Genomic DNA, 13,809 nt, shown 5'->3' with positions numbered 1-13,809 from the left:
GGATTGGGTCTGCCAATCCCATCTTCACAATTCGCAAGATTGGGACCTATCGAGTCAAAAAGCCGAAAAGACTGACAGCCTTGCCATGACCTGTTACTCCGGTGTTCGAAAACGTGGTGAACAAATTTGGTATTGCGTAAGTCGTTGTTCGAAACGCCTCATTTGGTTCAAGCTGATTAGTTACAGAGTGCTTGTGGAGAAGGACCCCAATCAATGTGGCAAAATGTGTGCATTTGTTGCAGCCATCAAAAGTGCGGTTCTTGTGTAATCGAAGATATATAGGAGGTTTCCAACGATGAACTTGCTATCGAGGTGATAGAGTCTACAGGAATGACCAGCGACTCATGGAACGAGGCGCCAACCCATGGAATACTATACTTTGTCTAATACAGATCGTAACACTTACGAAGACCAGCAAAGTTTTGGATCAGGTTCTTCGTTCTTGCTGATCATATTGTACATACCTCAACCTGACTCTATGACGATTTCTCTTCCTCAGCAGGACCCTTCTCCTTCTCCTCCATATCCATTCTCCTTCCCTCAACAGTAAAGTACAGACTCTTGCTCGCGCCCTCCAGAGCACCAGTAAGACTTCCACCAACGCCCTGCAGCATATGTACAAGCTGAGCGCGGAGGCCGTCGATACCTCCAGCAATGCCACCAACCCACTTCGTGCCGTCTACGTCGAAGACCTTGCCCTCTACCCTCGCACCCAAAAGCATCAGCTTCTGGAGACCAGCTTGGACGGCTGGTTCGTAATAGTCTGGGTTCGCTTTTCGGCTCGGAGCGGGGAAACCAGGCTTCGAAGGCGAGAGGATGGACAGGACGGTCTTGAGGTATTGCGGCGCAACATCGGGGAACGCTACAACAGCAAGGGGACCCGAGAGCAGAGGCTCCAACTCCAGCTTCAACTTCCTGTTGTTCGCAATCTCGTATGCCCGTCTCGACAGACCGTGTGTAAAGCGTTCGTCGGCTGCGTCATTACTCGTGTTCGGTATCTGCGCGCTCGTCGGTGTCCGCGGGTCCGTAGGATGTTGCGCATGATCCATTGTCGAAGTTTCCGGGTTGAAGAACTCGACGACGCGCAGTGCGCTTGCGAAGATGTTGGTCTGGATGACCTGCATCTTAACCTCCTCTGCAAGCGTCTCTTGCCCGTTCTTCACTCTCTCCGCATCTAGCTTGCGAAGGGCAATGGCTAGTTCCCGCCTTATGCTCATCCATTCTACTGCTTTGACATTGTTGTGTTGGAATATCAGGATCAGAGGCGAGGATCGGAGCAGCGATTGGTATTGGCGGTGGAGTTGGGTTTTGCGGACCTCCGGCGGCTTGTGAGAGGGTGGTTGCGTGGGTGGGTATCGTAGTACTGGTGGTGCGGCTTTGTATGTCTGCTGGATTGGGGGCGCGGGGGTGGTCGCTGCTACTGTGGCGTAGGTCGCGATTGCGGGTAGAGAGATGGGGTGGGTTGGGTTCGAGGTGCAGGCGCGGAGGGCGCGTGGCCTGATGCGTATCCGTGGAGGCATGCTGTATGTCGATTAGTATCTTCCCAAGATATACTGTCTCAGTATAGGAATCGCTATGCTTACGTGAGTTGTGGTCGTAGAGCAATTGAGAGGTGGGTTCGATCTCCAAATATTTCCATGCGCTTTGGGATTCGAGGTGGTCTGTGCTCGTCATGTTGGAGGCAGATCTCCCGCTGTTGTGCACCACTTACGGAACATGCAACATTTCCACTCTTTCCTTTCCGTCTTAAAATCTACAGTGTGACTCCGAGCTCTTTGTTTGAAGTTGATCGAACATCGTCATTGTGGTGCGCGCATGGCGGCGTATATTCGTAGAGCTGCATGGCAATCGCGAACCCAGCGAACACCAATACAAGGCTTTCGACATGCTAGATATATAGCTGTAAGCTGTCCCAATAAAGTTCGTGATTTAGATGGCAACGCTGATGATTGGCTTAGACCGACTCAAGAAATCGATTATCCAAATTCTGGGCACCAACCGGTGGTATATCACCCCAGGACGGCGAGCAAGGTGAGGATCATCGGAGCGACTAGCATACATTGACTAACGACTCTTCAGATGAGTCTCACTCTCTTCTCGTTAGAGGTGGCTTTCTCCGTCAGGTATACATCTACAACCTCTTGACTTTTAGCACTTGTCTCATCATGCGCAGGCACATTCGGGAGTCTTTCATCTTCTACCCCTAGGTTTACGCGTTCAGAATAAGCTTGAAGCGCTAATTGACAAGCACATGAGCTCGATTGGTGCTTCAAAACTTTCGCTCTCTTCCATCACTACAGAATTGTTATGGAGGCAGTCTGGTCGCTACTCCGCGAACTCGGAACTCCTGCGCATCAAAGATAGGAGAGAATCTGGCTTTCTGTTATCGCCAACTCACGAAGAAGAGATCACAGCACTTATAGCCAGCATGATACATTCATACAAAGATCTGCCACAGAGGCTGTATCAGATCGGAAGAAAGTATCGCGACGAACGAAGACCAAGACAAGGACTCTTACGGGCCAAGGAGTTCATGATGAAGGATCTTTACACATTCGACCACTCAACAGAAGCCGCGCTCAAGACTTACGAAGAAGTACGGGAAGCATATAACAATCTGTTCAATGAGCTTCGGCTGCCATACCTAGTCGCCGATGCCGATTCTGGTAACATGGGAGGCAAACTGAGCCACGAGTATCATTTTGTATCTCCAAAGGGCGAGGACAACGTGTGGTCTTGCAACTCATGCGACTACGTCGCCAACGAGGAGCTTGTGGAAAAGAGCGGCCAAGCTGTAGCGTCATGTACCGACAGCTGGTTGGCGTACACAGGTATAAGCGTCGACAAGAAGACAAAGATCAATGTGTGGATACCACGTCCATCCGAAACTGAGACGGATGTAAGACAGAGACATGAGCATGTCAATCTTCACGCTGTCAAGAAAGCACTTCCAGAGGAGATCGAGCTGGACACCGGTATCGAATCCTCATCACTCGCTTCTCTGCTCCGAAAGGGCAGAGATACCATCGACCTCTTCGACCCCTCCCTTGCCTTTGATAAGAACGATAGGTCTCTCTCAAATCCTCTGTCTTCCAAACTAAATCTCACGCCCGTCGGAACTGGCGATCCATGTCCTCGCTGCTCGGACGGAAAACTCGACGTCCAGAAAGCCATCGAAGTAGGCCACACCTTCCACCTCGGCACCCGGTACAGCAAGCCCCTCAACGCAGTCGTTGCCTTGCCAGACCAAAACCTCTCCTCTCCAATACAAATGGGCTGCCATGGTATCGGCGTTTCGCGCATCATCGGAGCTGTCGCATCACTGCTCTCAGACGCTCAAGGGCTGAACTGGCCAAGGGTGATAGCACCCTATGAAGCCGTCATCCTCACATCTCCAAAGGTTGATGAGAGCGACGCGGCAGAAGTGTACGACGCGATCTACGGTGAAGGTCGGTATGGAGATGTGGATCTAGTGTTGGATGATCGAGTAGCAAAGAGCCTAGGTTGGAAATTGAAGGATGCGGAATTGATTGGATATCCTGTCGTCGTTGTGTTAGGCAGAGGCTGGACAGACAGGAGAGAAGTAGAGGTACAATGCCGGAGGTTAGGGTTCAAGAAGTATGTTGGTTTGGGTGAACTCAGGCAAGAGGTCTTGGGATTGCTGGATCAGTTGTAGTATACCTGTACAAGTAAGGCTTATCTGATTTCACAACAGGGCTGCGCAAAACGACATGATCGTCGTTGCACAAGAGCCCAGGTGCAGATCATATCGATGCTATAAATACGTGCTTCAGCCCATGTAGATCTTGGAAGATCTCGTTCGTTCTACTGTTGTTCCAGAATATGCAGCTAAGGCATGCTGATGCATCCCAAACACCGCACTAGTACGTCAGCCCTGTACCCCAAGCGCCTATATCTACGCCTCGTGAACAGATTACTTCGGACAGCTTCTACATTACCCTGCAAACCAAGTTCTGCTTCTACCGCATACCAGGACCCATCACCTTGTAACTATCCACAATGAGCGGTCCATCTAGCCTCGTCGTGCCCATCTTGCAAGCGATCGCTACCATCGCCCCGGCCATATACACAGGTATATTAGCCTCAAAATCGTTCAAAACAGCCACTGACGATTATGTCTGGTAGGCTTCACTTTCGCATACAGTCATGTCGTCATGCCACCCCTCATCACGCACGCCCCACCAAAACTCCTAGCAAAGCAATGGCTTCAAGCCTACCAATTCGCACCTGTCTTCGTCGCGCCTCTCATCTTATCCGGCGCTTCAACCAACGTTCTCCTTGCTTACCTTTGCAATGATCAATCTTCTTCCGCAAGGCTTCTGTACGCTGTTGCAGGACTTGTAAATGCTAGTATCATCCCGTACACAGCCCTGTACATGGAGCCTGGAGTGAATGGCGCGGGAAAGTGGAAGGCTCAAGAAATATTGCGCGATGAGGGAGTTGTTTTGAAGGGTGTTGGGCAGGGTACAGATAAAGATACGGCGAGTGAGGTCGCGAAGAAGTGGGCTGAGAAAGTGGATATGAAGACCATTGCTGAGACATGGGCAAGGACTAATGCGTGGCGTTATGTTATCACCGCCGTTGCTACCGTAATAAGTGCAACGGCTACGGTTATGCGGAGCTAGGATAACTCGTTTATGATATCTTGTTTCAATTCATTCCATCAACTCCATTCTCCACCACAACCTCCGCATCAACAACCCCAAGCACTCACCCGATACTTCTCCACCGCCTCCAACGCCTCATCCTTCCTATACCCCTCCCCCGGCCACCCAAACTTGCGATAAATCCTCTTGTATACCTTCACATGCTCCTCGTCATGCCCTTCCATCGACGGATCCGCCGTTTCAGGCACCGGTCCAACATCCTCCACCTCAGGCACGCCCTCGTAGAACTCGCCTCTTACGGGTACGCAATCCAGCCTTCGGAGCTTGTCCTTCATATCGTCGAAGAAGTCTTCTATCCATACGCCAGAGACGAGTTGGCAGCGGACTACGTCTTCGTGGATGATGCCTTTGTGTACGTCGAGGAGGAGGATTCGGCCGCCGGATTCGTAGCCCATGGATAGGAGGAGGATGTCTTTTATGTCGATGGAGTCGGGGTCGTCGCCGTAGTCTTCTTCTTCGTCGGAAGAGTAACCTTCGTCATGCGGTGCGTTCTCGTCGTCGTTATTGGTTGCTTCGTCTTCGCTGTCCTCTTCATTCCCGTTGGTGCTGTTCTTCTCATCTTCCATTGTGTCGTTGTTCTCTTGATCTTCATTCGTGTCGATGTTCTCTTCCTCTTCTCTCATGTCGTTGTTCTCCTCGTCATCCTGCTCCTGCTGCTCTTCTTCTTCTCTTCTCCGCTCCTCCATCTCTTCAATGCAAACCTTGAGTCCGTCTTCTCCATACGACACATCATATCTCTCGAAGTCCTCTCCCGTGTATGTAGAGTAATCTACCACGTCGCTCTTGTAGTGAATGTTCGTGATCATCTCGCCGGCCTCAGCCTCATCAATGTATGGTAAATGCTTCATGACCTCAATGACAACATGCGATTTGTCCAGACACTTTATCGCCTCCGCAGTAATGTTCGGCCAACCACCCCGAGGCGGATGTTTCAAAGCTGAACATGGTATGTAGAGAGTGGTCAAAAAGGTGTAATAGTCGTTCATTATGGCGGCTAATTGGGTGGGTGGAAGTCGTGGGCGCTTGTGGGATGCCATGTTGAAATCGACTCCTGCCAACTCCTTGCGTTGAGGGTTGGAGCGAGGAACATGGTACTTGAGTAGACATCTCGCTGTGCCGCTGGTAGAGAAGAGGTTAGCACATTCGACGTTGCCGCCTAATGCACAGACGCGATGCCAACTTAACCGACGACAACAACTCGTATTGATACTTGGCGACATGTTCAGTAGTTCACTAATCGTTAATTTCCTGTGAAGTTGGTCAAGATAGATGCCTTTGCCAGGCTGCAAGACCTCAAAAGCAGACGTCAATGGCTCTGGAAGCGGGTAAATGCAGATTCGCATTCTGTATCTCGATATTGCGACAAATATGTTACACGTACTCTTCTAGACTTGGATGTACAACTGTAAAGGCATCTCTCGCTGAGTTATCATACATTCGAACTATATTGTACACATGCATCGACGCATATACGGTAATAGACAAGCAGCTGGCGTACCTGTAGCCAGGAGCAAAAGCAATCATGAATGTTGTGATCGACGACGCGTGGCTCGGTTGGGACGTTTTTGTTTTGTTATCCTTGCAGATGGGGCGGAAGATTCTCCTTGCTCCTTAGAAGATTCCGAAGACTGCATATCAGATTCCTCATGAGGTTTCGGTTGAGGGGCGTCGGACGCTTCTGAATCATTTTGCGTGATAGTAGACATGAACCTGTCCGTGTCCGATTCGAAGAACTCGTTTAGATCAGATGGCTTCTCCGCCTGGCCATCCGCAGCAGAACGGCGTGCACGAGTTGTGCGTCCGCTGTGCTGCTCTGATGTTGACGCATCTGCAGTATCGGCCGTTTGCCATACGGTGTTATGCGAGTTGAGAATATCTCTTTCTAGTGATTCAACATCCTTAGTGCGCACTTGTATGTTCTTTTCATCTTCCATCTCTGTGGTGGCTGCGTCTGCAAGATGGGATTCCTTCGGCGAGTCTGAGCGTCTTTGGACTGGCTTATCGTTGTTCATACCAGTCTCTAGTAGAGGCTCTGCTTTCTCTTGTACAGTGCCTATTATCTCCAGTGCAGGATCTGTCTCTTGTGGTGTAGGATTTGCTTTCGTTGCCGTCGCAGCTTTCGGCTCTGGTGAAACACTCACCGGTGCCTGTGTTGTCTCTCGACTAGGTTTGATTGGAACCTTTGAATTGGTCTTGCGATATGTCTTCTCCTGTTTTTCTCCCCAGCTGTGGCCTCGAAGCCTTGCTGACAGGCGGAGAAGCCTAATCGTTTCTTTCGTTTCGTTTTTCACTAAACCAGCATTTACCTGGTACCGTACCATTCGCTTCAACCTATGCGCAAACGTTCCCTCAAAGTCTCTCTCCTCGCTTATTCTGATGCTGTCGGCGCATTTGCGTACCGCCATGTCCCATGATATTCTCAGGATGCGTTTCTCACTGCTTTTCAAGCCCTCAGATGATTCTATTTCTGCTGGAAACTTCATCGATGCGACAAACTCATCTGCTTCTTCCTCCGGCGATAGTTTGGTGCCTCGGGTGACTACCTTGTCCTGGTTCTCGACGTGAGATGTTGGCAGACCTTGGAGTTTAGAGACTGTTTTCTTGTCATCGTGTTCCAAGACATCATTTGATAGGTAGCCTTCTTTCGATAGCTTGTTGGCAGCTACGACCGCGCGTCGTTGCAGTTTTGAATCTGATCCCTGATTGGAATTCTGTGATGGTGCTTTTTCCTTCGAGGCTGGACTTTGGCGTTGCGCGTCTTGTCTAGCAAGTCGGCCAAGATCCTTTGCGTCACTCGGGTGACCATTCGTGCGATATTCGATCACGGAATCGGCTAGATTTTTCGAGGCCTCCGCATGTGTGAGCGCAACGCTGCTCTTCTTCTTAGTTTGAGGCTGAACTGTTCCCGAGTGTCCATCGTGTATTTGACTTTTGGTGGACATATTGTCTTCTTGCGCCTCCTCTCTAGGCTGATCTGCCACCTGTTTTTCCGCCAGTTTTGCTGCTTCTTTCGCTGCCAGTGCTGCATCATGCTCCAGCTGGGCTTTTTTAGTGTACGCAGCTTGGTTCCTCATATAATCAGAGTACTGTAGCGCCGCAAGTCTTTTACTGTCCAGACGATCCTGGGCCGTAATCTGCTCTTCTAACCCCTTGTGACGATCGAGCTTGATTCCGGTGATAACTTCCTTGACGGTTTCGATGTTGTTCCCAGAGTCCAAGTAGATAGCACCAAGAACAGCTTCGAAGGCCTCGGCAACATGATTAAATGTGTAGGGGTGCCGATCGTGAAGAAGCAGATTGTCGTTTATACCGAGCGCGTATCCTTTCTTACCCAAACCAACTCTGCTTTCTATATCCGGCTGCATCGAAGTGTATTCCGCTATTCGCTGTATTAGCTTAAGCACCAGAGCTATATGCAGTACATACCATTGGTATTTCCTGTCTTGAACCAAACATCGCATAGAGCTAAAGAGATAACTCGATCACCTAGCAATGCCAGGCGGTTGTTTTTGTCTATGTGATGAACGACCCCATTGAAATAAAGCGGTGTAGTCGCCGATGTGGTCTTGAGCGCTTCGATGCAAATCATCTTATCTTTGAACTTGTAGCCCATAATCCCTTCAATACGGCCCACTCTCGCTGCAGCGTCAAGCAGATCATGATAGGCGTACGGTGGGGGCATATGCCAATGCAACCGCTGGGCCTCAAGCGCCAGGTAAACTTGATCTCTCCGATCAAAAAGGTCGGGTATACGAGCTTTTCGACCAAAATGTTCAGGTAGCGGGCTGCGTCCCCCCGATAATAACCTTCCAATTTTCTGCATGTTTTCTGGCCGACGATCGTAGCCTAAGAAAACCCTCAGATGGTTTGTGAATGTGTCGGGGCGGCCAAACAGCTTTAGAGTTAGATGACGACGAAAACGCCTCAATCCCAGGAAAGGTTTCCGCGGCATCATGACAGAAGCACGCAGCCTATACTACGGAACGACTGGAGTATGTTAGCAAAGTGCTCTGTTTGGTACGCGACATCCTGATTGGACCACAGGACACGCGCCACACGGTGCGTACCGGCGCAACGTCAACATATAAACGAACGGCCCATGACCAATTGCCTGGAATTGGGAGTTTGGGGAGAGATACGCTCAATGTAGGTGAGCTCGGCACTTGATTCTGATGATATCGATGGAAGGAGTAGTGGAAATTAAGCAAGGGTCCATCGGCGCTGGGGACGAAAATCTTTAGTGCATGACCGCACAGACAAGCCTTGCCACCTCGACAAGTCACACATTCCCTAGGCAGCAACGGATTTCCATCAACAACTCTTGTAATTGCAGCAGAAAACATCGATCGCAAACGAAGCCCCGACAAATAAAACACGTGAATTGTAACATTGTAGGCAGTCGCATCATCGATGTAGAGATGCCACTTTCAGCGTCCCGATGCACCGACGCCACCGTTCACCAATCGTATTGCGCCCGTTCACCAAATCCGGACTATCCAGACTGTTTTGCGAATAACTCTTTTCCGATGCAGTAGAGACGCGCCTTTTGTTGCTCAACGTAACTGAATTCTCGGAAGATCATCGCTGGAGCTATGTAGGAGCCAGCCTCCGCCTGATCCACGCACAGCCAGCAGCCGCGACAGCGAAACGATTGCCAGGACCCAACCCGACCCGACTCAACGTCTGCTCCGGTAATCTATCTATTCCGGAAAATCCAGAAGAGCGCAGCTGTAACGACGATGGCCACAGACACGCTCAATGCCCTAACGTTCGCCATGTCAGAACGGGCTGGAATAGACGCAGTAGTAGTAGTAAAGTTCGCCACATTGCGCAATGCTTCAGCATGACTGTTACAGCGGTTCCTACTCTTCAATTCCTTTTCTCGATCGAGTCTTTCACGGCGGTAACATCGATGGGGTGCGACAGGCTTCTTAGACACCCCGTCGCCAACACGCATCGTGAAGCGGGTGTGTCCTTTGGGCATTGCTGACTGTTGAGTAGTCACCACTTCTGCAACGAGAGCGGCTGCCGATATCTTGAGTTGAAGGTAATTGGCTAGCGAATGCAGTAGATATATCATAGGAGATGTTTTGTAGTTGAGGCGACGAGGGGAAAACAGATCGACGAGATAGCCCATGATATGTATTGAAGGTTAGTTCATGTCCTTCGTTGCGCATGAGACAACCGGTCACAACTGCGCTATGTTGGGTTACACATGTGGTATGGCCCAGTCCTACAGTCATGTATCTGTACAATATCAAGCGTTAGCGGAAAGAAGTTCAACGAAAGAAACCAATCAAATCGGGTATTACTTAAGTCATCACACGCGATTACCATACTAATCGCGACATCGTTGCACAGATTTTCGAAAGAGTTGTTATAAGAAGAAACTTGTTCCGAGCCTAAGCCTCTAGGCCAGGCAGTACCATATCACCAAGCCACACCCCTCTTTCCAAAACAGCACCCTCTTCTCCACCTATCTCTTCGCCGGCCTTACACTCTGCGGATTGTGAAACACATCCAACGGATCAACCTCCGCCTTAATCCGCTCCAACCTCTCCACGTTACCGCCCCAATACAGACTCGCGCTGTTCTCGCCCAACGCGGGATCTACGTAACCCGCATACGCTCCTTGGTTGTGGTTGGGCAGCGCATCGAGAACGACGTTGTTCAAGCCGTTGAGGAAATTGCGGGTTTTGTCGTTCACCTGTGGTGATGTAAGTACGCTTGCTAGACTATTTGAGATGAGATGGGGACTGACCTTGCCAAAGAGGTTAACAGCATAAGCCTGATGGTAGAACAGCGCGTCACGATGACCGTAGGCTGTAGCATCAGGCGCGACGTCGTTGATAGCGCCGCCCTCAAGGTCCCATATGATAAACCAGAGTGCACCGCCTTTGTCTGCTTCGTCGATGTACTTGAACAACTTGTCGATGGTCTCGTCGGGTATGATATCCTTTTCGGTGTACGAAAGGGATTTCGCGTAGAAGTTGGATGGTATTCCGCCAACAATCTCCAAAGCGATGTCTTCGCTCCAGTGGCCTACTACACCCAGCCAGTCTTTGAGCTCTATCGATTCCAGAGCCGAACCAGTTGGGAGACGAGATGTGATGTTCAGACTGTCGAATTCCGCTTGGCTGCCGAAGAAGGTGCCTGTGATGATGGCGCCGAGCTGTTCGGTGAGAATGTACTGGCTCGCGAACTTCCTGGAAAGGGTCGGGTCGGATATGAGCTTCTGCCACTGCTTGAAAGCTTCAGCCTTTGATGCAGATGAGCCGCCGTGGAAGTTGTACGAGTAGAGGACTGCTTCGCCGGGCTCGGCCTGCGTGCGCATCTTGAACTCTGTGACTATGCCGAAACCGGCTGCAGCGCCTTTTGTCGCGAAAAAGATATCTTGGTTTTGCTTCTCGGAAGCACGCACTACTGTCGAATTCGCCAAGACTACTTCCACCTCTTCTACGTGATCGAGAGTGGAGCCCCACATGCGTGAAGTCGGCCCCAGGCCACCTATCGTTGCATGACCTCCGATTCCGACTTGTGGACATGTTCCATGGGCTATGGCGCGTTTACCGTTGTCGTGTAGTCGCTCAGTGACGTCGCGAAGGAGCGTACCGCCACCGATTGTGGCCTGCCAGGTAGACTTGTCCATGGAGAATTGCTGGAAGTTCTTCATGTCGACTACAATGGTGTTGTCTTGACCTCCGATACCGTAGTTGGCGTATGAATGTCCACCACATCGTGGCTGAACTTTGAGGCTATTGTCGACTGCGCATTTTACAATCGCGGAGACCTCGTCGGCCGTCTTTGGGTAGGTAACCGCCGCTGGTGTCACCGGAACACCGAGGTTGTAGGGCTTGACGTGTGAGATCTGGTAGAGTGGTGTGTTCTTGAAGGCGACATGATCCTTTCCGACAGCTTGCTCCAGACACTGCTGGACGGCGGAACTTTGTTGGTTTCCCATCGTTCAGTGGGAGGCGCTCTGGTCAGAGGAGCTGCTGCTGGCAGAACTGGACTCCGGTTCGAATGTTAAGAAAGCGAGTGTTTGCCAGGTGAGCACTTGTACATAAGTGTGAATGAGTTAAGCCACCACTCTCACCTGCTCCTTAGCTAGGCCGCTAACGGAACCTTACGAAATGAAAATAATGAATGAAGCGAGAGTCGGTCGAAAATGAAATTTCTTAGACAGATGGCCAAGTGCCTAGATATTTCAAGAGAACTGCTGACATAGAGTGTGGATCACACGTGCTCATCGTTGCGCTGCTATCGTGCAAACACCCGCCCGAATCACCGAAATTGGCAAATAGGCCCGGTTGTCAAACCCCTGCTTTACTGAAAATGTGTGACCGGCGGCTTCATCCGTGCTATAATGATCACCAGTATGATCGTAATTTGTCTACGAATACTGGAGACCAGGGTTAGGTAAGGCCGTTGCGGGGGTTGAATGGCCAGCCTTACCACGGGCGTCTAACGATAACTGGGAAGGCGTAACGGTGCCAAGAAGACGTTGCATGCCTCAGCCTCAGCCTGTCGCGCGGACAAGACATGAGAGCGAATCCAGCGGTTGGTGTTGTGCCGTTATGCGACGACTGAGATGTGCGTTGTCTCTGGAAGTTGCGCAAACTTGGAAGTGGCGAATGCTCGAAGCGACCCCACCGCCTTTGACCTGTCCACGAAGTGACCAACTACTAATTCCCACCGATCAGAAAGCGATAGGGCGCCCAAATGTGTGATTCGGTTTCATGTGCACCGCTGTTCTTGGATCTCAATACCATATGCTTCTCGTCCGATGGTGTGGTATGACGTCTGCCTCCTCCTTCTCCTTTTCCTTCGCAAGATCATACAGGAAGAAGTCGATGAGGATAGCGTTGACCTTGGCCTCCGGTTTCAGCTTCAGAATCTCCTTGCGGAGAAGCTCTACAGCCCAGATACTACAACCTCGGATCTGCATCTCCCAGGAGTGGCCAGACTCGATGGTCTCAAGGCGGCGTACCTTGTTCTCGAGAGGCGGGCAGTACCAGATAATACCTAGTGAGTGTAGCATTTGAGGAATGCGGTAATCTGCAGATGCATCAGTCAGCTGGAATATAAATTGTGCCAGAGGCAGAGATGTCTTACCTGCAAACATTGTGATCTTGTCGATGTCGTTGAACTCGCCATATCCCTCGCCATCGAACGCAGCCCACAGATCTGCCACGAAGATTTGGGCTCGCTTCAAGAAGCGCACCTTCTTATTCTCGAACCTACCTTCATCTCTGAAACAGTTGAACTTTTCGGCGAGTAGATTCACAAGGCCGGCAGCGGAGTTGTTCGCGTCTTCAATAAGTGTGACGACACTACCGTCAAATTCCTGCAACGTCAGTCATAAGTCAACTTGCTTTTCTGTTTTGGTGATGCATCACAAACACACCTCCTCTAGGATTTGGCCTGCTTCTCTTAGACATCGCATCCTTTGCTCGAACATGGGGATCTCCTCGTCGGTACCAGAAGAGAATACGGTTCGCAGTACTTCATCCGAACACAATTCTTCGTCGACCCAGAATTCCGGACTAGTGATGGGTATGTCTTGCTCCAACGCTCTTTGTAGAATGGCAACCAGACTCCAGTAGCCAGTCCATCTCTTTCCCTTGTAGACTACCGCGAAGCGCTCCTCGTCGCTCTTCTCGCTCCAGAAGCTGAAGTTGAGCAGATCCATCGTGAAGATGAAATTGACAGTGCTCTCATCTTTTGCTTTGGGGTGCAGCTCATGCTCTGACCATGTTTTGGTGGAATACTCGCGCTTCTCCATCTCGTCAAGCACAAGTTGGGCAGCGACCTTGGTAGAGCGCATGTCGAGGGCGACATCCATGCTGTTATCGCAGATGAACTGGGCATTCTCCAGAACTTTTGTTTCTGGCGGACCTTCCTCTTTGGCACCACCACCCCAGTGCTTCCGCATGAGGTCTAGCAGCTCATGGTCAACTTCGTCGTCGGACATGATGATGGATGACGGTGTGCGCTAGCTCCGGTTCCGGTAGTCGTGATGAATGGGACTTCTGCGGCGGCTCGTATATGTCGTTAGTAAGCTCCACCAGGTCCCCAAGCAAGTTTTTTGTCGTAGCGAGCAGCAGCCAGAGTGTGTCCC

General features: G+C 50.7%; 7 protein-coding genes across 7 annotated transcripts; 2 read left to right on the top strand and 5 right to left on the bottom strand.

Moving 5' to 3' along the window:
- Positions 1–476: 476 nt before the first annotated feature.
- Positions 477–1,520, bottom strand: J4E92_006965 (uncharacterized protein; the record flags this gene model as incomplete). Its single annotated transcript, XM_051498329.1, has 1 exon — positions 477–1,520. The coding sequence occupies one exon, from the start codon at positions 1,518–1,520 to the stop codon at positions 477–479; it is 1,044 nt and encodes a 347-aa protein (XP_051351263.1).
- A 295-nt stretch (positions 1,521–1,815) lies between these two features.
- On the top strand, positions 1,816–3,676 carry J4E92_006964 (uncharacterized protein; the record flags this gene model as incomplete). The annotated part of the gene is made up of 4 exons (XM_051498328.1): positions 1,816–1,902; positions 1,959–2,031; positions 2,080–2,123; positions 2,174–3,676. The coding sequence occupies 4 exons, from the start codon at positions 1,816–1,818 to the stop codon at positions 3,674–3,676; spliced, it is 1,707 nt and encodes a 568-aa protein (XP_051351262.1).
- A 344-nt stretch (positions 3,677–4,020) lies between these two features.
- J4E92_006963 (uncharacterized protein) lies at positions 4,021–4,646 on the top strand (the record flags this gene model as incomplete). Its single annotated transcript, XM_051498327.1, has 2 exons — positions 4,021–4,093; positions 4,147–4,646. 2 exons carry the CDS (start codon positions 4,021–4,023, stop codon positions 4,644–4,646), a joined length of 573 nt encoding a protein of 190 aa, XP_051351261.1.
- Positions 4,647–4,714: 68 nt separating this feature from the next.
- Positions 4,715–5,674, bottom strand: J4E92_006962 (uncharacterized protein; the record flags this gene model as incomplete). The annotated part of the gene is made up of 1 exon (XM_051498326.1): positions 4,715–5,674. One exon carries the CDS (start codon positions 5,672–5,674, stop codon positions 4,715–4,717), a length of 960 nt encoding a protein of 319 aa, XP_051351260.1.
- A 534-nt stretch (positions 5,675–6,208) lies between these two features.
- J4E92_006961 (uncharacterized protein) lies at positions 6,209–8,053 on the bottom strand (the record flags this gene model as incomplete). Its single annotated transcript, XM_051498325.1, has 1 exon — positions 6,209–8,053. One exon carries the CDS (start codon positions 8,051–8,053, stop codon positions 6,209–6,211), a length of 1,845 nt encoding a protein of 614 aa, XP_051351259.1.
- A 2,111-nt stretch (positions 8,054–10,164) lies between these two features.
- Positions 10,165–11,649, bottom strand: J4E92_006960 (uncharacterized protein; the record flags this gene model as incomplete). The annotated part of the gene is made up of 2 exons (XM_051498324.1): positions 10,165–10,395; positions 10,450–11,649. The coding sequence occupies 2 exons, from the start codon at positions 11,647–11,649 to the stop codon at positions 10,165–10,167; spliced, it is 1,431 nt and encodes a 476-aa protein (XP_051351258.1).
- An 801-nt stretch (positions 11,650–12,450) lies between these two features.
- Positions 12,451–13,662, bottom strand: J4E92_006959 (uncharacterized protein; the record flags this gene model as incomplete). The annotated part of the gene is made up of 3 exons (XM_051498323.1): positions 12,451–12,746; positions 12,804–13,035; positions 13,096–13,662. 3 exons carry the CDS (start codon positions 13,660–13,662, stop codon positions 12,451–12,453), a joined length of 1,095 nt encoding a protein of 364 aa, XP_051351257.1.
- Between the last annotated feature and the right edge of the window lie 147 nt (positions 13,663–13,809).

This window comes from Alternaria infectoria, assembly GCF_024043175.1.
Source record: "Alternaria infectoria strain BMP 0036 chromosome Unknown scaffold_11, whole genome shotgun sequence".
Lineage (NCBI taxonomy): Eukaryota > Fungi > Ascomycota > Dothideomycetes > Pleosporales > Pleosporaceae > Alternaria > Alternaria infectoria.
The sequence above is the reverse complement of the archived record's forward strand: the minus strand, read 5'-3'. Positions and strand labels throughout refer to the sequence as shown.